Source organism: Bufo bufo, chromosome 4 (genome assembly GCF_905171765.1).
Source record: "Bufo bufo chromosome 4, aBufBuf1.1, whole genome shotgun sequence".
NCBI classification, from domain to species: Eukaryota; Metazoa; Chordata; class Amphibia; order Anura; family Bufonidae; genus Bufo; species Bufo bufo.
The window spans coordinates 535,588,611-535,615,360 of NC_053392.1; the positions used below are offsets into that span (position 1 = coordinate 535,588,611).

General features: G+C 46.5%; 1 protein-coding gene and 1 long non-coding RNA gene across 2 annotated transcripts in view; one reads left to right on the top strand and one right to left on the bottom strand.

The window, feature by feature from the left end:
• The window catches only part of LOC120999010, a 141,782-nt gene that overhangs the window by 109,584 nt on the left and 5,448 nt on the right, over positions 1-26,750 (bottom strand). The window lies entirely within an intron of this gene.
• The window catches only part of LOC120999009 (retinol dehydrogenase 7-like), a 47,831-nt gene that overhangs the window by 10,341 nt on the left and 10,740 nt on the right, over positions 1-26,750 (top strand). The window contains exons 2-3 of the mRNA XM_040429887.1: positions 1,079-1,231; positions 23,422-23,552. Coding sequence (XP_040285821.1) covers positions 1,079-1,231; positions 23,422-23,552 — 284 coding nt within the window. The remainder of the gene's footprint in view (positions 1-1,078; positions 1,232-23,421; positions 23,553-26,750) is intronic.

Consider the following 26,750-nt stretch of genomic DNA (forward strand, 5'->3'; position numbering starts at 1 on the left):
TGATCTCATACACTTTACTGGTACTGTATTACATTGTGGTTTTTCTGCATGAGAATCCGTGTAGAGAAAACGAGCGCATCCGCATCGTCAGCAGGTATCCGAATACAGAACCATCTCAGCAGATTTCATGTACATGGTGCAGAAATTTTCCAGAAGTAAACTGGCCTGTTGTGAGAGAAATCTAGGGCAAATCCACATGCAACGTGCAGAATTCAAAGCTGACTATTTGTGGAAAGGCAGATGAATCTGCTTAAAAAGAAACTGCCTTATACATATGGCCCTAGGTTTTGGCATAGAAAATGTGAACAAAACCTGAATATACAAATATGTCCCAAACGTATTGCCACATTGGCTGTGACACGTTTGAGGGTAGGTGGCGGGGGGGGGGGGGGGTGTTGGGGAGTCTATGCAGTCTTCAGCTCATTAGTATGTTGGTTCAGTATGCATTGTTAATTGCCATGTGGTTTACGAGTTACCGCCAATGAGAAGTGGATAAACATTTAGCCATCTTGGATAGGGATGAGGGAACCCAACGTTTTCGGGTTTGGGTTTGGCATTCGGGTTCTGGCGGAATTCTGTTATGGATTCCGTTATCACAAAATATAACGGACTTCTATGATGGAATGCAAAATGGAATGTCTCTTAAAAGCTTCCATTTTGCATTCCTTCATAGAATTCCATTATATTCTGTGACCCGAACCCGAACACCGATCCCTAACCTGAAAATGTTGGGTTCGCTCATCCCTAGTTTTGGATAGTTGGTACCTGTTGTCAGTAGACCCTGGGCTAGGTCTTCATTCCTAAAAACATCACAAGATGATGCATTCTATGGTGTGTTCCAAGCCGGGTATAACATACTATGATCATCGGGAGTACAGCCAAGCAACTATGGTCAAACTTCTCCAAAAGACCACTTCTTTGAGAAGACCACCCCCTTACCAGGAATAGAATTCCTGTGAGTGATCCTTTTTTTTTAAGAAGACCACCCCTCTAGAAGACCACTTTTCAATTCAATTTTACTGTAATTAATACTTTTCCACTTGGATTCCAGGCTGATTTTCTACTTTCTTTCTTCCAGGGTTGTGGGGACTTGTGAACAATGCTGGTATATGCACGTGGGGAATGGTGGAATGGCTAACAATAGAGAAATTCCAGAGATTTCTTGATGTCAACCTGCTAGGAGGCATAAGGACCACCTTGGCTTTTGCTCCACTCATCAGAAAAACCAAAGGTGAGATCTGTGCTAAGTAAATAACGTCATACATAGTAATTGACATTTTTATTAATTGGAAGTAGAGATTTCTAAAATTCATAAACTCGATCCAAAGAGAAAGTGAGAGACACATTTCCAGGCACTTGGAAAACTTGCGATACAGGTTCAGTTTATTTGGACTAGAATGGTACCGATGAAATTTTTAGAAACTCACTCATAATTCTAATCCTTACACCTAAGGTCAAGTCTTGTGGCTATTAGTAACTGTTTTTTGATTGTCAGAATATTAGACTGCCAATATCAAGAGTGTGGAGAGTGGCTATAATCTATGCAGCATTCTATAAGGTCACTTATTAGGCATAATATATCAATACCTGTATCCATGGATTATTAGGCAGTCAGGGTATAGCCAAACGTGCTGGATCTGCAGCAGATATTACGCAGCTTAAAATCTCCAGTGGATCTGGCCGAAATAAACATTGGCACAATCAAATTGTGTTTGTGGTGTGGAAAAGCTTTCTTAAGTTTTCAATTACAATCAACATATCAGGTCAATATAAAAGTGTTAAACAGCTGTAAATGCCCTTCCCACCGCCTTCCTCCCCCAGGGGATTCACAGCACTAATCAAAAATTTTCATACCACTTCCTATCCATCATATTTTCAGGCTCGATCTACTCCCCTAATCGTTGACCCTGGGTATAAGTAGTTTATCAAGCAATATCAGCAGTGAATATACTTCCTATATCTTACTTTCCATCGGAAAAACTTCCATAAAAGCTCTCCATTTACGAAAAATAGTGAAACAATAAACACCGCCTAGCCACCAGCAAAAGGATATGTACTGCTGGAGGGATCACCAAAGTACAGTCTCCCTAGTGAAACAAGTACCTCTGGTTGCATGGGTACATCAATATTCATTTTATCTTAAATCATCTCTGTCACTAATAACCAGTGTGTTTCTATGACAGCACAAGACTATTTCCCTTGTGTTAAATGTGTGCTTTTAAGATGGCATTTTGGCAGCAAGTAATTTGTAATTTGGGAACTGACTGGGATCTGTGGATGGCTCTGTTATGGGGAGGGGGGTCAGTGGATGACACTGCTATGGGGGGGGATCTATGGATGACACTATATAGCATCTTATGCTATATGTGTCATCCACAGATCCACCCCATGACAGTGTCATCCACAGATCCCCCTCCCCATAACAGTGCCATCCACAGATCCCCCCTAAACAGTGCCATCCACAGATCCCCCTCCCCATAACAGTGCCATCCACAGATCCCCTCCATAACAGTGCCATCCACAGATCCCCTCCATAACAGTGCCATCCACAGATCCCCTCCATAACAGTGCCATCCACAGATCCCCTCCATAACAGTGCCATCCACAGATCCCCTCCATAACAGTGCCATCCACAGATCCCCCCCCTATAACAGTGCCATCCACAGATCCCCCCCTATAACAGTGCCATCCACAGATCTCCCTCCCCATAACAGTGTCATCCACAGATCCCCCCCATGACAGTGCCATCCACAGATCCCCTCCCCATAACAGTGTCATCCACAGATTCCCCCCATGACAGTGCCATCCACAGATCCCCTCCCCATAACAGTGCCATCCACAGATCACCCTCCCCATAACAGTGTCATCCACAGATCCCCCCATGACAGTGCCATCCACTGATCTCCCTCCCCATGAAAGTGCCATCCACAGATCCCTCTCCCCGACGCTCAGAGAAGTATACATTTATTAACTGTAATCTGTAACTTTAACTTTAAATGAGCGCTCATGTCTTTACTAGGGTACCTTACTCTCAGCTCTGGTAATAGGCAGTGCGGGCGGCACTCACTCACTGACGTCACGCGCCTGCGCCGCCTAGTGGGAGGAGCAGGCACGTGACGTCAGTGAGTGAGCGCCGCCTCCACTGCCTGTTAGCGGAGCAGAGAGTAAGGTACCCTAGTAAAGACATGAGCACTCATTTACAGTTAAAGTTACAGATTACAGTTAATAAATGTATACTCCTGTGAGCGGTGGGGCCCTGTATATTCTAACCCCCAGGCAAGCGTCCCCGTCACCATGGGAACGCCTGGGGGTTAGAATATACCATCGGATCTGAGTATACCCGGCGTATAAGACGACCCCCGACTAGAGTTGAGCGAACACCTGGATGTTCGGGTTCGAGAAGTTTGGCCGAACTTCCCGGAAATGTTCGGGTTCGGGATCCGAACCCGAACCGAACTTCGTCCCGAACCCCATTAAAGTCAATGGGGACCCGAACTTTTGGGCACTAAAAAGGCTGTAAAACAGCCCAGGAAAGAGCTAGAGGGCTGCTAAAGCCAGCAACATGTAGGTAAATCCCCTGCAAACAAATGTGGATAGGGAAAGGAATTAAAATAAAAATTTAAAAAATAAAAATGAACCAATATCAATTGGACAGAGGTCCCATAGCAGAGAATCTGGCTTCACGTCAGCAGAGAATCAGTCTCTTCATGCCATAGCAAAGAATCTGGCTTCATGTCAGCAGAGAATCAGTCTCTTCATGCCATAGCAGAGAATCTGGCTTCATGTCAGCGCAGAATCAGTCTTCATGTCATAGCAGAGAATCAGGCTTCACGTCACCCACCACTGGAACAGGCCACTGTCACACATTTAGGCCCCGGCACCCAGACAGAGGAGAGCGGTCCCGTAACAGAGAATCTGGCCTTATGTCAGCGCAGAATCTGTATTCATGTCATAGCAGAGAATCAGGCTTCACGTCACCCACCAGTGGAACAGGCCACTGTCACACATTTAGGCCCAGGCACCCAGGCAGAGGAGAGAGGTCCCGTAACAGAGAATCTGGCCTTATGTCAGCGCAGAATCTGTCTTCATGTCATAGCAGAGAATCAGGCTTCACGTCACCCACCACTGGAACAGGCCACTGTCACACATTTAGGCCCCGGCACCCAGACAGGTTCATTCAACTTTGGGTTGCCCCGCAATATAATGGTAAAATGAAAATAAAAATAGTATTGAATGAGGAAGTGCCCTGGAGTAGAATAATATATTGTTAAGGGGAGGTAGTTAATATCTAATCTGCACAAGGGATGGACAGGTCCTGTGGGATCCATGCCTGGTTCATTTTTATGAACGTCAGCCTGTCCACATTGGCTGTAGACAGGCGGCTGCGTTTGTCTGTAATGACGCCCCCTGCCGTGCTGAATACACGTTCAGACAAAACGCTGGCCGCCGGGCAGGCCAGCACCTCCAAGGCATAAAAGGCTAGCTCTGGCCACGTGGACAATTTGGAGACCCAGAAGTTGAATGGGGCCGAACCATCAGTCAGTACGTGGAGGGGTGTGCACAGGTACTGTTCCACCATGTTAGTGAAATGTTGCCTCCTGCTAACACGTTCCGTATCAGGTGGTGGTGCAGTTAGCTTTGGCGTGGTGACAAAACTTTTCCACATCTCTGCCATGCTAACCCTGCCCTCAGAGGAGCTGGCCGTGACACAGCTGCGTTGGCGACCTCTTGCTCCTCCTCTGCCTTCGCCTTGGGCTTCCACTGGTTCCCCTGTGACATTTGGGAATGCTCTCAGTAGCGCGTCTACCAACGTACGCTTGTACTCGTGCATCTTCCTATCACGCTCCAGTGTAGGAAGTAAGGTGGGCACATTGTCTTTGTACCGGGCATCCAGCAGGGTGGCAACCCAGTAGTCCGCACACGTTAAAATTTGGGGGCAACTCTGCTGTCGTTGCGCAGGCACTGCAGCATGTAGTCGCTCATGTGTGCCAGGCTGCCCAGAGGTAAGGACAAGCTGTCCTCTGTGGGAGGCGTATCGTCATCGTCCTGTGTTTCCCCCCAGCCACGCACCAGTGATGGGCCCGAGCTTCTTTGGGTGCCACCCCGCTGTGAACATGCTTCATCCTCATCCTCCTCCACCTCCTCCTCATCCTCGTCCTCCTCGTCCTCCAGTAGTGGGCCCTGTCTGGCCACATTTGTACCTGGCCTCTAGTGTTGAAAAAAACCTCCCTCTGAGTCACTTCGAAGAGACTGGCCTGAAAGTGCTAAAAATGACCCCTCTTCCTCCTCTTCCTCCTGGGCCACCTCCTCTTCCATCATCGCCCTAAGTGTTTTCTCAAGGAGACATAGAAGTGGTATTGTAACGCTGATAACGGCGTCATCGCCACTGGCCATGTTGGTGGAGTACTCGAAACAGCGCAACAGGGCACACAGGTCTCGCATGGAGGCCCAGTCATTGGTGGTGAAGTGTGTCTGATCCGCAGTGCGACTGACCCGTGCGTGCTGCAGCTGAAACTCCACTATGGCCTGCTGCTGCTCGCACAGTCTGTCCAGCATATGCAAGGTGGAGTTCCACCTGGTGGGTACGTCGCATATGAGGCGGTGAGCGGGAAGGCCGAAGTTACGCTGTAGCGCAGACAGGCGAGTAGCGGCAGGGTGTGAACGCTGGAAGCGCGAACAGACGGCCCGCACTTTATGCAGCAGCTCTGACATGTCGGGGTAGTTGCGAATGAACTTCTGCACCACCAAATTCAGCACATGCGCCAGGCAAGGGATGTGCGTCAAACCGGCTAGTCCCAGAGCAGCAACGAGATTTTGCCCATTATCGCACACCACCAGGCCGGGCTTGAGGCTCACCGGCAGCAACCACTCGGTCTGTTGTTCTATACCCCCCCACAACTCCTGTGCGGTGTGGGGCCTGTCCCCCAAACATATGAGTTTCAGAACGGCCTGCTGACGTTTACCCCGGGCTGTGCTGAAGTTGGTGGTGAAGGTGTGTGGCTGATTGGATGAGCAGGTGGAAGAAGAGGAGGAGGAAGCTGATTAGGAGGAGGAGGAGACAGGAGGCAAAGAATGTTGCCCTGCGATCCTTGGCGGCGGAAGGACGTGCGCCAAACAGCTCTCCGCCTGGGGCCCAGCCGCCCCTACATTTACCCAGTGTGCAGTTAGGGAGATATAGCGTCCCTGGCCGTGCTTACTGGTCCACGTATCTGTGGTTAGGTGGACCTTGCCACAGATGGCGTTGCGCAGTGCACACTTGATTTTAGCGGACACTTGTTTGTGCAGGGAAGGCACGGCTCTCTTGGAGAAGTAGTGGCGGCTGGGAACAACATACTGTGGGACAGCAAGCGACATGAGCTGTTTGAAGCTGTGTGTGTCCACCAGCCTAAATGACAGCATTTCATAGGCCAGTAGTTTAGAAATGCTGGCATTCAGGGCCAGGGATCGAGGGTGGCTAGGTGGGAATTTACGCTTTCTCTCAAATGTTTGTGAGATGGAGAGCTGAACGCTGCCGTGTGACATGGTTGAGATGCTTGGTGACGCAGGTGGTGGTGTTGGTGGTACATCCCATGTTTGCTGGGCGGCAGGTGCCAACGTTCCTCCAGAGGCAGAGGAAGAGGCCGAGGCGGCGGCAGCAGCAGCAGCAGAAGAGGCCGAGGCGGCGGCAGCAGCAGAAGAGGCAGCAGGGGGAGCCTGAGTGACTTCTTTGTTTTTAAGGTGTTTACTCCACTGCATTTCATGCTTTGCATGCAGGTGCCTGGTTATGCAGGTTGTGCTAAGGTTCAGAACGTTAATGCCTCGCTTCAGGCTCTGATGGCACAGCGTGCAAACCACTTGGGTCTTGTCGTCAGCACATTGTTTGAAGAAGTGCCATGCCAGGGAACTCCTTGAAGCTGCCTTTGGGGTGCTCGGTCCCAGATGGCGGCGGTCAGTAGCAGGCGGAGTCTCTTGGCGGCGGGTGTTCTGATTTTGCCCACTGCTCCCTCTTTTGCTATGCTGTTGGCTCGGTCTCACCACTGCCTCTTCCTCCGAACTGTGAAAGTCAGTGGCACGACCTTCATTCCATGTGGGGTCTAGGACCTCATCGTCCCCTGCATCGTCTTCCACCCAGTCTTGATCCCTGACCTCCTGTTCAGTCTGCACACTGCAGAAAGACGCAGCAGTTGGCACCTGTGTTTAGTCATCAGAGACGTGCTGAGGTGGTATTCCCATGTCCTCATCATCAGGAAAAATAAGTGGTTGTGCGTTAGTGCATTCTATCTCTTCCACCCCTGGGGAAGGGCTAGGTGGATGCCCTTGGGAAACCCTGGCAGCAGAGTCTTCAAACAGCATAAGAGACTGCTGCATAACTTGAGGCTCAGACAGTTTCCCTGATATGCATGGGGTTGATGTGACAGACCGATGGGCTTGGTTTTCATGCGCCATCTGTGCGCTTTCTGCAGAAGACTGGGTGGGAGATAATGTGAACCTGCTGGATCCACTGTCGGCCACCCAATTGACTAATGCCTGTACCTGCTCAGGACTTACCATCCTTAGAACGGCATTGGGCCCCACCAAATATCGCTGTAAATTCTGCTGGCTACTGGGACCTGAGGTAGTTGGTTCACTAGGACGTGTGGCTGTGGCAGAACGGCCACGTCCTCTCCCAGCACCAGAGGGTCCACTAACACCACCACGACCATGTCCACGTCAGCGTCCCTTATTAGATGTTTTCCTCATTGTTCCCGTTCACCACAATTTTCAGAATGGCAAATTTGGGAATGGTTTTTCAACCCAGAACAAAAAGTGTGCTTTTACGGTCACTACAAATAACTTGACCAGCTAAAACAGTGCAGATTTGGTTGAATAGAGATGTGAGACCTGTTTTTTTTTGCGCTGTGTGACAGGTATAGGTTTAATCACAGAATCAGACTTCTATCTGCACGCTAGCGTGTGTCTTAGGTTTTTCTGAATGACACTATCAGCACCTTCAATGTAAGATATCCTTTTTGGGGATAGATTTCAAGTAGGCCTCAAATACCAGAAACTAGTTATTTTGAGAATGGCAAATTTGGGAATAGTTTTTCAACCCAGAAAAAAAAGTGTGCTTTTACGGTCACTACAAATAACTTGACCAGCTAAAACAGTACAGATTTGGTTGAATAGAAATGTCAGGTCTATTTTTTAGGCGCTGGGTGACAGGCTCAACTTGCCCCTGATGTAATATATGGCCAAAAAATAACCACACTGTTGATGGTTAAATGCACTTGGGTGACACAGGCTCAGCCTGCACCAGATGTAGTATATGGCCAAAAAATAATCAGACTGTTGATGGTTAAATGCACTTGGGTGACACAGGCTCAGCCTGCAGCTGATGTAGTATATGGCCAAAAAATAACCAGACTGTTGATGGTTAAATGCACTTCGGTGACACAGGCTCAGCCTGCACCAGATGTAGTATATGGCCAAAAAATAATCAGACTGTTGATGGTTAAATGCACTTGGGTGACACAGGCTCAGCCTGCAGCTGATGTAGTATATAGCACAAAATAACCACACTATCGATGGTTAAATACACTTGGTGATAGCTTGTGCTGGCGCACCACAAGTCACAAAATGGCCGCCGATCACCCCAGAAAAAAAGTGATCTAAAAACGCTCTGTGCAGCCTCAAAAAAGTGAGCAAGTCAATAATAGCACTTCAATGAGCTGCAGATCGATCACAGAATGAAGTCTTTTGGAGGAGTTAATCTGCCTAATCTCGCCCTAACGTCGCAGCTGCAACCTCTCCCTACACTGATCATAGCAGAGTGACGTGCGGCGCTACGTGACTCCAGCTTAAATAGAGGCTGGGTCACATGCTGCACTGGCCAATCACAGCCATGCCAATAGTAGGCATGGCTGTGATGGCCTCTTGGGGCAAGTAGTATGACGCTTGTTGATTGGCTGCTTTGCAGCCTTTCAAAAAGCGCCAAGAAAGCGCCGAACACGGACTTTTACGAAAATGTTCGGGTTCGGGTCCGTGTCACGGACACCCCAAAATTCGGTACGAACCCGAACTATACAGTTCGGGTTCGCTCATCCCTACCCCCGACTTTTGAAAAAAATAATTTGTGTTAGAAAGTCATCTTATACGCCGGAAAATACGGTATATATATACAAAAAAGCGGAACAGCACCTCCAGAGACAATCGCAGGTGCAAGCTACCAAGCAACAATGTGTAAATGCACTAAGAATGGGTGAACAGGTGAATGTGTGAACAGGGTCAAATACATGACTCCAATACCTACTATTAAGCAGGGAAGAAGCTCTTAGCACATATAATTGATCAAAAATATGTCGGGCCCATCTACCAGACGTCAAGGTAGCTTCTCATCAGATGGGACCTAATCTAACACGGAGTGTCCAGTTCCATTGTTACTCTGATTAAAAGCACCAGGGGGTGGGCGGGGAGTGCTAAGTTCCAAAGAAGATGCCCATTCCTCTATTATATATACATACAAAAAAGCGGAACAGCACCTCCAGAAACAATCACAGGTGCAAGCTACCAAGCAACAATGTAGAAAAACAAAAAAAAGTAGCAGCACACCACTAAATGCACTAAGAATGGGTGAACAGGTGAATGTGTGAACAGGGTCAAATACAGGACGCCAATACTTACTATTAAGCAGGGAAGAAGCTCTATATATATGTATGTATATATATATATATATATATATATATATATATATATATATATATAATCATACTTCTGATATATATGGATGCATAATATGCATAACTACTACTGATGTTTTAACCATAATATATTTACATATATTATATATTCTAAATATATAAGAATATATGTAAATATATTATGGCTAAAAACTTATATATATGTTTAAATTAAATGTAGCCTCTATTTCTGAAAAATTTCTGATGGGATTCAAACTCACAACCTTCTACATTACAGCCCAGAATGTTAACCACTACACTACAGAGCTGCATAGCCAGTTACTTAAAAAAAAATAAAAAAAATGAGACTTCTGCTGTATAGGAATACTTACTACTAGTAGTGGTTAAGTAGTGTAGTGGTAAGATTGTTGGCTGTAATGTAGAAGGTTGTGAGTTCGAATCCCGACAAACTTTTCACAAATAGAGGCTAAATTAGATTTAAAAACACTGCACTATATAGCAATATATGGAGTCAGACACCCTCCCCTCTTCAGAGCAGGTTTAATGCTCAGGTTCTTCCATTGTGCTCGTGTGCTCTGTAGAGCACCCAAACATCGGGAAGTGTTCTACTCGAGCGCCAAAGCACACGAGCACTTTGGTGCTCGGCCAACACTAGTAGTAATGCATTTAGGCACCAGGGCGGACTCCATATGTACTGTTAATTTAATCAACATCATGTCAATGTAGGCTTGCTAGATTATATCTACAGATATCTGTGAACCCAATTCACCCCTCCTCTTTTTTTCAGCATCACAGTTGAGGGGACAGTTTGGTACAAAGTGTAGGCCTGCCTAAAGCTATCTTAATACTTCAACTCTATCTAGCTGTGTGTGCCTATTTCTTTTTATCCTGGCCATGTAGGATATCAGGTTCCTCTCAGAACCACCTTTCCTGCCTCCCAAAACATATGCATTTAGCATTTGTTTCTGCATATTCTCTCCAATAGCATTGTAATTGGGCTTTAAAGTCCTCATCCCTGACTAGGTCTGAAGGAAAACACCAGATATAGTCAGTGCCTCTTGGGATACTGTTCGTGAGAGTAATTATGGCAGGATCATGATCAGACACTATTATGTCACCTACTGAAACCTCCAACTTTCTTCAAGTGTATCTCTCTAGATACAAACATATAGTCCAGCCTCAACCACAAGCTATGTACATTGTAAATACTCTCAAGGTGAGTAATCCACTACACATCCTTAGGGGTGTTAGTTGCTGCAAATTTCCTAAGTACATAATCTCTATGCCTCAGGACTATTAGCTTTCAGGGACGCTTCATGTGTTCTCCTCGTGACATAATACCATATTCATATCCCCTGCAACTATTTTGTTAGCTGTCGTATCAGCCCGTACTCTCACGCAAGGTACTAAAGAAAAAGTTATTGGTGTCATTCGGCCCTTAGACATTGGATATACTAAGATCATCATTCTGTGAGCTGAGATGTACTTGCACTCATCTGCTAGTATGATCCTACTAAGTGGGCGGTCACCGTATACAGCAGGTTCTTATAAAGCAGTACCACCACTTCAGCTTCTGATCCCACTAAGGTAGACCCCAAAACCTTACCCACCCAGAGCTTCAGCATAGAAAAAATATATATATATCTTATCAATTCATTTCCTGAAGTAATCCTCCATCTGCCTTTAAATGTTTCAGGTGCCTTAGTACCATAATCCTCTTACTAGGAGATCAAAGCCTCTTAATATTCCACATAATTATTTTCATCATTAAAGATGTGAATCTTTTTTCTATTAAACCTGGAGTCACCTGTGCACACATTTACTCCTCCCCATAAAAATTTCCAATACAAGAAACAATTGATTAACAAAACTCTGTTATTGGAAGTGAGTTGCGTATACCACTGCCTCTCATGATATCAAACAGTGACTTCCCTTCTTCCTAACAGTAAAGGCATTGAAACAATTAGTCTCAATTCTCTCAGTAATAACAGAAATAACTTAATGATAATACGGTGTGGGAAGAAGGGTAGATGAAAACTATAGTCATGCCGATCTTACACTCCTCCGATAATAATGTAAACATATCTTGTCCATTTACTATTTAGAAATATGAGGTCTAGTACCCCTGCAAAGGGGAACCCGGACAAAGGTGGATCAAAACAACAGCAATAAAGCTACAATATAGATAACAATACTTATCTCTTTCTACTGTCAGGAGCAAAAGGTCCCCAGGAACTGGCGACCCTAAGAGAACTCCACTTTACCCCGGACTGGTGGCGACCCAGTCAACCATAGTCCAAGTTCCAGACAATGCCTCTTGCATGTGTAGTGTACGGGGACTGTAATGCCCGTCACTACAGAAGGGTCACTTGTGTGCTGTCGTCCCCCTTATTTATGGGGAAGTTGGTATAAGTCATCTTTATAAAATGTAATGTAATGTAATGCTATGTATTTCCCTGTTGCTGTAAAATGTGCATGTACAGGCCTGCTAGGGGTGTCATTCCAGCTCTTAGTCACTAGAGGGAGCTAGGGAGCCCTAGTCTATATAAGGCCCAGTCAGGGAAAGGAAAGTTAGTTGTAGTTGGAGTCTGAAGTCTGTAGTCTAGTCTAACCAGAGATTAGACTATGTCAGAGTCAAGTCCAGGCCTGAAGCCTGTGGACCAGGAGAGGGTAATGCAGTCCCTGTAACCGGGTTCCAGATCCAAGGAAAAGGTTCCCCTCCTGAATTTATATATGCAGAAGCAGGAACACCACAGCTAATCAGCCTGAGGACACTGAGGGAGTTCTGAAGTTTCTAGAGCCTGAGGAAGCTGAGAGAGAGACAGAGGCAAGTCAAGAAAAGCAAGAGGTACTCAAGACAACAGAGGAGGTACTTGATAGAGATAAAACCAAGGATATACGCCAGAGCTAGGGCATTGGACCTTGGAGAAGAGTTTCTATGTTCCAGGATCAGTCAGGAATAGAGTGCAAGCTGCCTGTACTGCAAGTCCTGTGTGTAACACTCTAAAGTCACCTTGCTATATATATATATAAAAATGACCCAATATCAATTGGACAGAGGTCCCATAGCAGAGAATCTGGCTTCACGTCAGCAGAGAATCAGTCTCTTCATGCCATAGCAGAGAATCTGGCTTCATGTCAGCACAGAATCAGTCTTCATGTCATAGCAGAGAATCAGGCTTCACGTCACCCACCACTGGAACAGGCCACTGTCACACATTTAGGCCCAGGCACCCAGGCAGAGGAGAGAGGTCCCGTAACAGAGAATCTGGCCCTTTGTCAGCACAGAATCTGTCTTCATGTCATAGCAGAGAATCAGGCATCACGTCACCCACCACTGGAACAGGCCACTGTCACACATTTAGGCCCAGGCACCCAGGCAGAGGAGAGAGGTCCCGTAACAGAGAATCTGGCCTTATGTCAGCGCAGAATCAGTCTTCATGTCATAGCAGAGAATCAGGCTTCACGTCACCCACCACTGGAACAGGCCACTGTCACACATTTAGGCCCAGGCACCCAGGCAGAGGAGAGATGTCCCGTAACAGAGAATCTGGCCTTATGTAAGCACAGAATCAGTCTTCATGCCATAGCAGAGAATCAGGCTTCACGTCACCCACCACTGGAACAGGCCACTGTCACACATTTAGGCCCAGGCACCCAGGCAGAGGAGAGAGGTCCCGTAACAGAGAATCTGGCCTTATGTAAGCACAGAATCTGTCTTCATGTCATAGCAGAGAATCAGGCATCACGTCACCCACCACTGGAACAGGCCACTGTCACACATTTAGGCCCCGGCACCCAGACAGAGGAGAGGTTCATTCAACTTTGGTTTGCCCCGCAATATAATGGTAAAATGAAATTAAAAATAGTATTGAATGAGGAAGTGCCCTGGAGTAGAATAATATATTGTTAAGGGGAGGTAGTTAATATCTAATCTGCACAAGGGATGGACAGGTCCTGTGGGATCCATGCCTGGTTCATTTTTATGAACGTCAGCTTGTCCACATTGGCTGTAGACAGGCGGCTGCGTTTGTCTGTAATGACGCCCCCTGCCGTGCTGAATACACGTTCAGACAAAACGCTGGCCGCCGGGCAGGCCAGCACCTCCAAGGCATAAAAGGCTAGCTCTGGCCACGTGGACAATTTGGAGACCCAGAAGTTGAATGGGGCCGAACCATCAGTCAGTACGTGGAGGGGTGTGCACAGGTACTGTTCCACCATGTTAGTGAAATGTTGCCTCCTGCTAACACGTTCCGTATCAGGTGGTGGTGCACTTAGCTGTGGCGTGTTGACAAAACTTTTCCACATCTCTGCCATGCTAACCCTGCCCTCAGAGGAGCTGGGCGTGACACAGCTGCGTTGGCGACCTCTTGCTCCTCCTCTGCCTTCGCCTTGGGCTTCCACTGGTTCCCCTGTGACATTTGGGAATGCTCTCAGTAGCGCGTCTACCAACGTGCGCTTGTACTCACGCATCTTCCTATCACGCTCCAGTGTAGGAAGTAAGGTGGGCACATTGTCTTTGTACCGGGGATCCAGCAGGGTGGCAACCCAGTAGTCCGCACACGTTAAAATGTGGGCAACTCTGCTGTCGTTGCGCAGGCACTGCAGCATGTAGTCGCTCATGTGTGCCAGGCTGCCCAGAGTTAAGGACAAGCTGTCCTCTGTGGGAGGCGTATCGTCATCGTCCTGTGTTTCCCCCCAGCCACGCACCAGTGATGGGCCCGAGCTGCTTTGGGTGCCACCCCGCTGTGAACATGCTTTATCCTCATCCTCCTCTACCTCCTCCTCGTCCTCCTCGTCCTCCAGTAGTGGGCCCTGTCTGGCCACATTTGTACCTGGCCGCTGGTGTTGCAAAAAAACTCCCTCTGAGTCACTTCGAAGAGACTGGCCTGAAAGTGCTAAAAATGACCCCTCTTCCTCCTCTTCCTCCTGGGCCACCTCCTCTTCCATCATCGCCCTAAGTGTTTTCTCAAGGAGACATAGAAGTGGTATTGTAACGCTGATAACGGCGTCATCGCCACTGGCCATGTTGGTGGAGTACTCGAAACAGCGCAACAGGGCACACAGGTCTCGCATGGAGGCCCAGTCATTGGTGGTGAAGTGTGTCTGATCCGCAGTGCGACTGACCCGTGCGTGCTGCAGCTGAAACTCCACTATGGCCTGCTGCTGCTCGCACAGTCTGTCCAGCATATGCAAGGTGGAGTTCCACCTGGTGGGTACGTCGCATATGAGGCGGTGAGCGGGAAGGCGGAAGTTATGCTGTAGCGCAGACAGGCGAGCAGCAGCATGGTGTGAACGCCGGAAGCGCGAACAGACGGCCCGCACTTTATGCAGCAGCTCTGACATGTCGGAGTAGTTGCGAATGAACTTCTGCACCACCAAATTCAGCACATGCGCCAGGCAAGGGATGTGCGTCAAACTGGCTAGTCCCAGAGCTGCAACGAGATTTCGCCCCTTATTATCGCACACCACCAGGCCGGGCTTGAGGCTCACCGGCAGCAACCACTCGTCGGTCTGTTGTTCTATACCCCGCCACAACTCCTGTGCGGTGTGGGGCCTGTCCCCCAAAAATATGAGTTTCAGAATGGCCTACTGACGTTTACCCCGGACTGTGCTGAAGTTGGTGGTGAAGGTGTGTGGCTGACTGGATGAGCAGGTGGAAGAAGAGGAGGAGGAAGCTGAGTAGGAGGAGGAGGAGACAGGAGGCAAAGAATGTTGCCCTGCGATCCTTGGCGGCGGAAGGACGTGCGCCAAACAGCTCTCCGCCTGGGGCCCAGCCGCCACTACATTTACCCAGTGTGCAGTTAGGGAGATATAGCGTCCCTGGCCGTGCTTACTGGTCCACGTATCTGTGGTTAGGTGGACCTTGCCACAGATGGCGTTGCGCAGTGCACACTTGATTTTATCGGACACTTGGTTGTGCAGGGAAGGCACGGCTCTCTTGGAGAAGTAGTGGCGGCTGGGAACAACATACTGTGGGACAGCAAGTGACATGAGCTGTTTGAAGCTGTGTGTGTCCACCAGCCTAAATGACAGCATTTCATAGGCCAGTAGTTTAGAAATGCTGGCATTGAGGGCCAGGGATCGAGGGTGGCTAGGTGGGAATTTACGCTTTCTCTCAAATGTTTGTGAGATGGAGAGCTGAACTCTGCCGTGTGACATGGTTGAGATGCTTGGTGATGCAGGTGGTGGTGTTGGTGGTACATCCCATGTTTGCTGGGTGGCAGGTGCCAACGTTCCTCCAGAGGCAGAGGAAGAGGCCGAGGCGGCAGCAGCAGCAGAAGAGGCCGAGGCGGCGGCAGCAGCAGAAGAGGCCGAGGCGGCAGCAGCAGAAGAGGCAGCAGGGGGAGCATGAGTGACTTCCTTGTTTTTAAGGTGTTTACTCCACTGCAGTTCATGCTTTGCATGCAGGTGCCTGGTCATGCAGGTTGTGCTAAGGTTCAGAACGTTAATGCCTCGCTTCAGGCTCTGATGGCACAGCATGCAAACCATTTGGGTCTTGTCGTCAGCACATTGTTTGAAGAAGTGCCATGCCAGGGAACTCCTTGAAGCTGGCTTTGGGGTGCTCGGTCCCAGATGGCGGCGGTCAGTAGCAGGCGGAGTCTCTTGGCGGCGGGTGTTCTGATTTTGCCCACTGCTCCCTCTTTTGCTACGCTGTTGGCTCGGTCTCACCACTGCCTCTTCCTCCGAACTGTGAAAGTCAGTGGCACGACCTTCATTCCATGTGGGGTCTAGGACCTCATCGTCCCCTGCATCGTCTTCCACCCAGTCTTGACCCCTGACCTCCTGTTCAGTCTGCACACTGCAGAAAGACGCAGCAGTTGGCACCTGTGTTTCGTCATCAGAGACGTGCTGAGGTGGTATTCCCATGTCCTCATCATCAGGAAACATAAGTGGTTGTGCGTTAGTGCATTCTATCTCTTCCACCCCTGGTGAAGAGCTAGGTGGATGCCCTTGGGAAACCCTGGCAGCAGAGTCTTCAAACAGCATAAGAGACTGCTGCATAACTTGAGGCTCAGACAGTTTCCCTGATATGCATGGGGGTGATGTGACAGACTGATGGGCTTGGTTTTCATGCGCCATCTGTGCGCTTTCTGCAGAAGACTGGGTGGGAGATAATGTGAACGTGCTGGATGCACTGTCGGCCACCCAATTGACTAATGCCTGTACCTACTCAGGCCTTACCATCCTTAGAACGGCATTGGGCCCCACCAAATATGGCTGTAAATTCTGGCGGCTACTGGGACCTGAGGTAGTTGGTACACTAGGACGTGTGGCTGTGGCAGAACGGCCACGTGCTCTCCCAGCACCAGAGGGTCCACTAACACCACCACGACCATGTCCACGTCCCTTATTAGATGTTTTCCTCATTGTTCCCGTTCACCACAATTTTGAGAATGGCAAATTTGGGAATAGTTTTTCCACCCAGAAAAAAAAGTGTGCTTTTACGGTCGCTACAAATAACTTGACCAACTAAAACAGTACAGATTTGCTTGAATAGAAATGTGAGACCTGTTTTTTTTTGCACTGTGTGACAGGTTAAGGTTTAATCACAGAATCAGACTTCTATCTGCACGCTAGCGTGTGTCTTAGGTTTTTCTGAATGACACTATCAGTACCTTCAATGTAAGATATACTTTTTGGGATAGATTTCAAGTAGGCCTCAAATACCAGAAACTAGTTATTTTGAGAATGGCAAATTTGGGAATAGTTTTTCAACCCAGAAAAAAAAGTGTGCTTTTACGGTCACTACAAATAACTTGACCAGCTAAAACAGTACAGATTTGTTTGAATAGAAATGTCAGGTCTATTTTTTAGGCACTGGGTGACAGGCTCAACTTGCCCCTGATGTAGTATATGGCCAAAAAATAACCACACTGTTGATGGTTAAATGCACTTGGGTGACACAGGCTCAGCCTGCAGCTGATGTAGGATATAGCACAAAATAACCACACTATTGATGGTTAAATACACTTGGTGATAGCTTGTGCTGGCACACCACAAATCACAAAATGGCCGCCGATCACCCCAGAAAAAAAGTGATCTAAAAACGCTCTGGGCAGCCTCAAAAAAGTGAGCAAGTCAATACTAGCACTTCAATGATCCACAGCTGCAGATCAATCACAGAATGAAGTCTTTTGGAGGATTTAATCACTGCCTAATCTCGCCCTAACGTCGCAGCTGTAACCTCTCCCTATGCTTGAATCAGCAGAGTGACGTGCAGCGCAACGTGACCCAAGCTTATATAGAGGCTGGGTCACATGCTGCACTGGCCAATCACAGCCATGCCAATAGTAGGCAAGGCTGTGATGGCCTCTTGGGGCAAGTAGTATAACGCTTGTTGATTGGCTGCTTTGCAGCCTTTCAAAAAGCGCCAAGAAAGCGCCGAACACCGAACCCGAACTTTTACGAAAATGTTCGGTTTCGAGTCCGTGTCACGGACACCCCAAAATTCGGTACGAACCCGAACTATACAGTTCGGGTTCGCTCATCCCTAGTAATAACATTACATCCAATGAAGAAACAAGTTATACCCATCTAATAGCAAACAAGCTACATAATACATAAAAAGTTGTACTTCATGTGCCATGCGGATAGAACCAAAATGCTGCCCTGTCTCAATTTTATGTTTTAGAACCCTCCAGGAAACCAATACCCAAAGAGTATAAACAGAATAAAGAAACATTCAATTAAATCCCCTAACAGTCTCTCTAGACCTCCAAACCACTATTTAAGGTGCAATCTTCCCAATGTGCTATTTAGGTGAGCTGTATTATACCATGCAGTTAATTTAAAGGGCTCCATCAGTTCCTAATGTACAAATCTGCCAGCATGTGCTAAAAAAAAGTTTCAATTTCCTAAAACATCTGTTGGTGGCCTTTTCTGTAGGTGGACTGTTCCATGTCCAGTCTGTCCTTGTGGCAAGTGTTAAAGTTCTCACTTTACAAGATGGGAATAACCTTATAAAAATAACCTTAAAGTATACTTAGTGACCAAAATGGATCAGATATAATCAGGAAGAACAGGAAAAATGTTCTCACTCTTGGCACTTACAATATATATACAGTCAGGTCCATAAATATTGGGACATCGACACAATTCTAACATTTTTGGCTCTATACACCACCACAATGGATTTGAAATGAAACAAACAAGATGTGCTTTAACTGAGACTGTCAGCTTTAATTTGAGGGTATTTACATCCAAACAGGTGAACTGTGTAGGAATTACAACAGTTTGCATATATGCCTATCACTTGTTAAGGGACCAAAAGTAATGGGACATAATAATAATAATAATCATAAATCAAACTTTCACTTTTTAATACTTGGTTGCAAATCCTTTGCAGTCAATTACAGCCTGAAGTCTGGAAAGCATAGACATCACCAGATGCTGGGTTTAGTCCCTGGTGATGCTCTGCCAGGCCTCTACTGCAACTGTCTTAAGTTCCTGCTTGTTCTTGGGGCATTTTCCCTTCAGTTTTGTCTTCAGCAAGTGAAATGCATGCTCAATCGGATTCAGGTGAGGTGATTGACTTGGCCATTGCATAACATTCCACTTCTTTCCCTTAAAAAACTCTTTGGTTGCTTTTGCAGTATGCTTTGGGTCATTGTCCATCTGCACTGTGAAGCGCCGTCCAATGAGTTCTGAAGCATTTGGCTGAATATGAGCAGATAATATTGCCCGAAACACTTCATAATTCATCCTGCTGCTTTTGTCAGCAGTCACATCATCAATAAATACAAGAGAACCAGTTCCATTGGCAGCCATACATGCCCACGCCATGACACTCCCACCACCATGCTTCATTGATGAGGTGGTATGCTTACGATCATGAGCAGTTCCTTTCCTTCTCCATACTCTTCTCTTCCCATCACTCTGGTACAAGTTGATCTTGGTCTCATGTGTCCATAGGATGTTGTTCCAGAACTGTGAAGGCATTTTTTGATGTTGTTTGGCAAACTCTTATCTGGCCTTCCTGTTTTTGAGGCTCACCAATGGTTTACATCTTGTGGTGAACCCTCTGTATTCACTCTGGTGAAGTCTTCTCTTGATTGTTGACTTTGACACACATACACCTACCTCCTGGAGAGTGTTCTTGATCTGGCCAACTGTTGTGAAGGGTGTTTTCTTCACCAGGGAAAGAATTCTTCGGTCATCCACCACAGTTGTTTTCCGTGGTCTTCCGGGTCTTTTGGTGTTGCTGAGCTCACTGGTGCGTTCCTTCTTTTTAAGAGTGTCCCAAACAGTTGTTTTGGCCATGCCTAATGTTTTTGCCATCTCTCTGATGGGTTTGTTGTGTTTTTTCAGCCTAATGATGGCTTGCTTCACTGATGGTGACAGCTCTTTGGATCTCATCTTGAGAGTTGACAGCAACAGATTCCAAATGCAAATAGCACACTTGAAATGAACTCTGGACCTTTTATCTGCTCATTATAATTGGGATAATGAGGGAATAACACACACCTGGCCATGGAACAGCTGAGAAGCCAATTGTCCCATTACTTTTGGTCCCTTAACAAGTGGGAGGCACATATGCAAACTGTTGTAATTCCTACACCATTCACCTGATTTGCATGTAAGTACCCTCAAATTAAAGCTGAGAGTTTGCAGTTAAAGCACATCTTGTTCGTTTCATTTCAAATCCATTGTGGTGGTGTATAGAGCCAAAAATGTTAGAATTGTGTCGATGTCCCAATATTTATGGACCTGACCGTATATATCACAGTAATACACAAATTGTACATGTATAAAAACTGCCACAGTCCTTTTCTTATAAAATACATTTTAGTGATCTTGTGGACTGGATTGAGAGTGACATGTCTTTTTTTGCTGATAACTTAAAATTGTGTAGGAAAGTTAAAACCCACCTTGGTTATCCAATACTACAGAAAGATCTAAAATAGCAGGCAGATTGTGGCGAATGAATTTTAATGTAGATAAATGTAAGGCACCTAGGCCACAGTAACTGCAATAAATCTTAATATCTTAATATTACCACTTTATAAATTTTCGTAAAGCCACATTTTGTACATGGGCTTCAGTTTTGGGCTACTATAAAGGATACATGAGAGCTAGAAAGGGTTCACAGAGGGATGATCAGATTATTGAATGGGATGGAAGGTTTGTACTGTATAGAGAGGCAATGTTGGACTTGTTCAGTCGCCCTAGGCTGTGTTCACATCTGCACTTTTACATTTCCGCTCTTCTGCTCCGTTATAGGAGCAGAAGAACAAAAATATCGTAAGAGCCAGACTCGGCACTTAACTGAAGTGCACAGAGCCTTTGGACCCCATTGACTGCAATGGGATCTGTTAGGTTTCTGTTCAGGAGATGGTTTTTGTAGTGGAGACAAAAGTCCTGCATGCGTTATGGTGACTTAATTTACAGTGAGGAACAGAAGTATTTGAACACCCTGCGATTTTGCAAGTTCTCCTACTTAGAAATCATGGATGGGTCTGAAATTCACATTGTAGGTGCATTCCCCCTCTGAGAGACAGAATAATTTTTTTTTTTAAAGAACTCATTTTGTCTTGCACTTCTGAAAATAAGTATTTGAACACCTGAGAAACAGCAAGAATTCTGGCTCTCAAAGACCTGTTACGGTGCCTTTAAAAAGTCCACCTCTACTCCACTCATTAATCTAACTTAGTAGCACCTGTCTGAGCTCTTTAAAGACAACCGTCCACCCCACAGTCAGTCAGACGCCAACTACTACCATGGGCAAGACCAAAGAGCTGTCAAAAGACACCAGAGACAAAATTGTGGACCTCCACAAGGCTGGGAAGGGCTACGGGGCAATTGGCAAGCAGCTTGGTCAAAATAGATCAACTGTTAGAGCAATTGTTAGAAAATGGAAGAGGCTAAAGACGACTGTCAGTCTCCCTAGGACTGGGGTTCCATGCAAGATCTCACCTCGTGGGGTATCACTGATGATAAGAAAAGTGAGGAATCAGCCCAGAACTACAAGGGAGGAGCTGGTCAATGACATGAAGAGTTAAATATAAAAAACAAGCAGTCTCTAGTCTTTGTGGTTACTTATCGGCGCTGCAGATCCACCAAGCGTCGTGGGTAAAGTTCGCTTCACAGTCAAAGTTCCAGAAAATGTTGATCGCGCTGCCTTATAAGTGTAGAGTTCCAATCTCAGACCCTTCTTTCCAATGTTCAGGTTAATCCACCTTTTAGCCAAACAATCGGTAACCAGAGGCTGGTGCACTCATGTACAACAGCACCCTAGAGGGAAGTTATAGCACAAATAGTGAAGTTCCACCAGGTAGTTCCGCAACCAACAGGTTTTATTGTACTCAAATCGCTTTCATCAGAGATCCACCCGACCCGGGTCGCACCTGACGAAGCTAGACTGGCGAAACCCGGGTTGGGTGGATCTCTGATGAACATAAGTCCAATATAGTACATCTTCTATGTACTTTATCATTTGGCTATAATAACCTGCCTACATTTAGTGCGCTGCTTGTGCTGTACATAGTGTGCCCTGTGCTGATGAATGGCGGGTAAAGTCTAAGACATACTGGTATGCCTTAGACTTTTTCCAGGATGCGGGTACTTACAGACAGGGCTCTGAGTGCCGCCTCTGGCACCAGTGCCATAGGTTCGCCACCACTGTCCTAGGCCATGTAACCAATGAAAAGTGACATCACTGGCCTCTTCAAAGAGCTGATTGGCAGGAATGATGGTAGTTGGACCCCTGCTGATTTGATACTGATGACTAGTGTTGAGCGAATCAAAGTATCCGAAGTGGACTTTGATACGAATTTCAGGAAAAAGTTTAATCGCCATGAAACAGAATTTCCTCATGCTTCGTCGTAATGAATCAATTTTCCCTGAAGTGGCAGTAAAAAAAAAAAACCTACTCACCTCATCCATTTGAGTGCGAAGAGGTCGTCGTAGCCATCTTGATTAAAGATTGTGGGCAAAATCTAATGCACAGTGATGTAGGACGTCAGCACGCCGGCCAGCGCATGATTTTGCACGGTGTCTTCAATCAAGATGGCTGTGGTGCTTTTTCGCGATCAAATGAATAAGGTGACTATTTTTTTTTTTACCGGATTAATCACTGAAAGCCCTCACTATTATTCTCAGATGCCGCAATCCGCGATGAAAACGGCATCTGAGGGGTACAATGACTGGACCGGCGCAATCGCTCCCTATCATTGCACCCACTACTTACAAAGAAAAGCGCCCTTTATGACAATGTAATTTGTCACAAAGTGAATTTCTTTGTCAAATTCGGAGAAGCAGCTGAATTTGAGGAATCATCAATATCTAAATGCCAGAAAACCCCGAAATGGTAAAGGATTCTTTACAGTTAGAGTAGTCAAACTGTGGAATGCCCTACCCCAAGAAGTAGTAATGGCAGATACTATGGCAGCATTTAAAAAAGAGATGCTTATCTATTAGTAAAGGGCATTAAGGGTTACTCATATAGATCTGATCATATAGGTTGAACTTGATGGACCTGGGTCTTTTTTTTGAACGTATCTAAATATGTAAATCTGGATTTGTAAGTCATATTCATAAACCTTCTAGTCACCTGTTATTAGTTTAATCATGTCCAACTATTTTTTTTATCAAGTATTTGACAATTTACAGTATTACCCACTTGCAAAATATTTCAACTGCAAAACACAGTTTGACAGCCTACACCAACTGCAACTAAACAACATTTTATTACACTTGCACCCAGCCTTACTGCACTTGTTCTTCTATATCACATTGGGTCATTTTTTTCTTACAATAATCATAGGTCGTATGGTGTTTTTATCAAGCATGAGTGCATATGTAAGCTCTATGAACAGCATCTATTCACTGACTAAAGCTGCGCTGGAGAAGTTCTGCGATTCCCTTCGTCTAGAAATGAAGAGGTTTGGAGTGAAGGTAAGATTCCTGCATTTCTGCTTTCTGTTATTCACCAGCAGTGGTAAATGGAAACCACATACACCGTAGATGTTTATAGGATGTTGTCTAATGTATACTTCACCATGCCATAGACATCTGAAAGAGTTTTCCAGCTTTAAGATACTGATGACCAGGAAGAGGTCCCTCCATTTGTCCCGGCCATTCCGCTCTTTTGTGTTGCCCCACATTAATTTTTTCTGGTAAATAATAAAGAAAACTATGCCACATATACACTCACCTAAAGAATTATTAGGAACACCTGTTCTATTTCTTATTAATGCGATTATCTAGTCAACCAATCACATGGCAGTCGCTTCAATGCATTTAGGGTTGTGGTCCTGGTCAAGACAATCTCCTGAACTCCAAACTGAATGTCAGAATGGGAAAGAAAGGTGATTTAAGCAATTGTGTGTGTGGCATGGTTGTTGGTGCCAGACGGGCCGGTCTGAGTATTTCACAATCTGCCCAGTTACTGGGATTTTCACGCACAACCATTTCTAGGGTTTACAAAGAATGGTGTGAAAAGGGAAAAACATCCAGTATGCGGCAGTCCTGTGGGCGAAAATGCCTTGTTGATGCTAGAGGTCAGAGGAGAATGGGCCGACTGATTCAAGCTGATAGAAGAGCAACGTTGACTGAAATAACCACTCGTTACAACCAAGGTATGCAGCAAAGCATTAGTGAAGCCACAACACGCACAACCTTGAGGCGGATGGGCTACAACAGCAGAAGACCCCACCGGGTACCACTCATCTCCACTACAAATAGGAAAAAGAGGCTGCAATTTGCACGAGCTCACCAAAATTGGACTGTTGAAGACTGGAAAAATGGTTTCTTGAACATGACAATGAGTTCACTGTACTAAAATGGCCCCCACAGTCACTAGATCTCAACCCAATAGAGCATCTTTGGGATGTGGTGGAACGGGAACTTCGTGCCCTGGATGTGCATCCCTCAAATCTCCATCAACTGCAAGATGCTATCCTATCAATATGGGCCAACATTTGTAAAGAATGCTATCAGCACCTTGTTGAATCAATGCCACGTAGAATTAAGGCAGTTCTAAAGGCAAAAGGGGGTCCAACACCGTATTAGTATGGTGTTCCTAATAATTCTTTAGGTGAGTGTATAGTATAACACCCCCAGCCCCTCATAGTGTACAGTGTACAACATTCCACAGTATATAGTTTAACACCCCACAGTACACAGTATATAGTATACCACCCCACAGTATACAGTATATAGTATACCACCCCACAGTATATAGTATACCACCCCAAAGTATAACACTCCACAGTATATACTATAACACCCCATAGTATACAGTATACCACCCACAGTATATAGTATACCACCCCACAGTATACAGTATACCACCCCACAGTATACCACCCCACAGTATACAGTATATAGTATACCACCCCACAGTATATAGTATAGCAATCCACAGTATATACTATAACACCCCATAGTATATAGTATTACACTCCACAATATGCAGTATACAGTATAGCACCCCAAAGTATTGTGGGGGGTTAGCTCTTCACCGGGGGTCATTCTCACAGATACGCCTTTAGGACATCAGGTTTCAGGTCCAAACAGTGTATTTATTGTGCCCACTCCAACCAATACAGGTTATCATGAAGTCGCAGCTTCACCTAACACATGTGACATCCACATAAAATAATAAACACTCGCCCGTCCAGGCTCTAACTAAACATAAAAAGTTTCCTGACTCACCTAGGTCCCAGTTCACACCCTGTGAACTCATGCGGCTTTTGTCAGCCAATGTCCCACAGCCTCCTGGCTGTACAGAGCCCAGTACGCCCACTGTCTCCAGTTCAGTATTTCTTGTGAGGGATTGGGGCTCAGTAGTCTGCCTGACTATGGCCCTGCGACCCTCCCAGGCGTCGCTGCGTCCCCCAACTCCAGGCTATCTCCCAGCCTCGTGGTCCCTCAGCCTTGCCCAGCTGAGACCACACAGACAGAGCCTCCAGGCCTCTGTCCACAGGTAACACACTACCCCCTTTCTGACACTCTGGGAGGTGCCTTATGCCAGGCTGATTACCTCCAACAACTCTCACCTGTTGTAGAACAGGGGTGTGGACCACACTATCCACCCCTTCCTTGCCTCTAACCTGAGTGAGACCTGTCACTGTCTCACATATCCCCCCCCTTTGTTCAAGCCCGTGAGGGTGAACACCTGCATAACCACGGGAGGCTGCATAACCACGGGAGGCTGGTGAGAGGGTATCGACCTGGCCTGGACGTGGGGAACAGCCACCCACCCTGCTCTTTGGCTGCTCCCAATAAGAACCGGCCCAGATTGGCTTTACAGCCACACTAAGTAACCCAGTGTCAGCGAGCACTAGCTGCCGCTGACACAGAAAATTACCGGTTCTTATTTCACCGAGGCCAGGAACCTCGGTGACACGTACCTTCCCTTTGTTCTGCCAGACCCACGCCAGCAGAGCTTGGTTTATCACCAAAACCAACATCTTGCCTAACCGAAACTGCCCAAAGGCCTCATGTGCCCATCTCATGGCCAGATATTCTTTTCCTACTCTTTCCCGAGTGATAATGATGCGCTGTCGTATATTTTGATCTCTCTCTCTTTTTAGATCCTCTGGCTCCTGTACATGCGCCTCACGTCCTTTCTTGGACTGCTGCAGCTCTTGCCTGAACTGTTCCGAGTCATGGTCATATACCGACACTTTCTCCTTTGCTTTGCATGGCTCCTTCAGCAGAGCATGCTTGCCCCTACTCGCTTCTTTTACGTGCATCTGGGTCACTTCTTCCTTCTTTCCAACAGTAGTTACTCCAGCTACTATGACAGTTTTAGAGACCTCTGCTTCTTTAGCGGTTTTTTCCACTTCGGCCGCGGCTCCCTTTGGCTTAACTTTGGTCTCTGTAGAACCTGGGGACTTCATGTCAACCAACATATCGGCCTTAACTTTTTCAGTCTTTGTCTTCTTGAAGTCTCCAGTCTCTTTGACCGCCTTCTCATCCTTCTCTGACATGGCACCATACACTTGCCCTGTTAACCCCTCCCCCTCTTTCTCATCGAGGCAGGAGGCACCAGGGTCTTCAGCAGACTCCTCGTCTTCTGTCATTTTCTCCAGAGGCTCACCCAGGACCCTGTTCTCATTTTGTGGAGGATTCAGGAGATACAGCCCA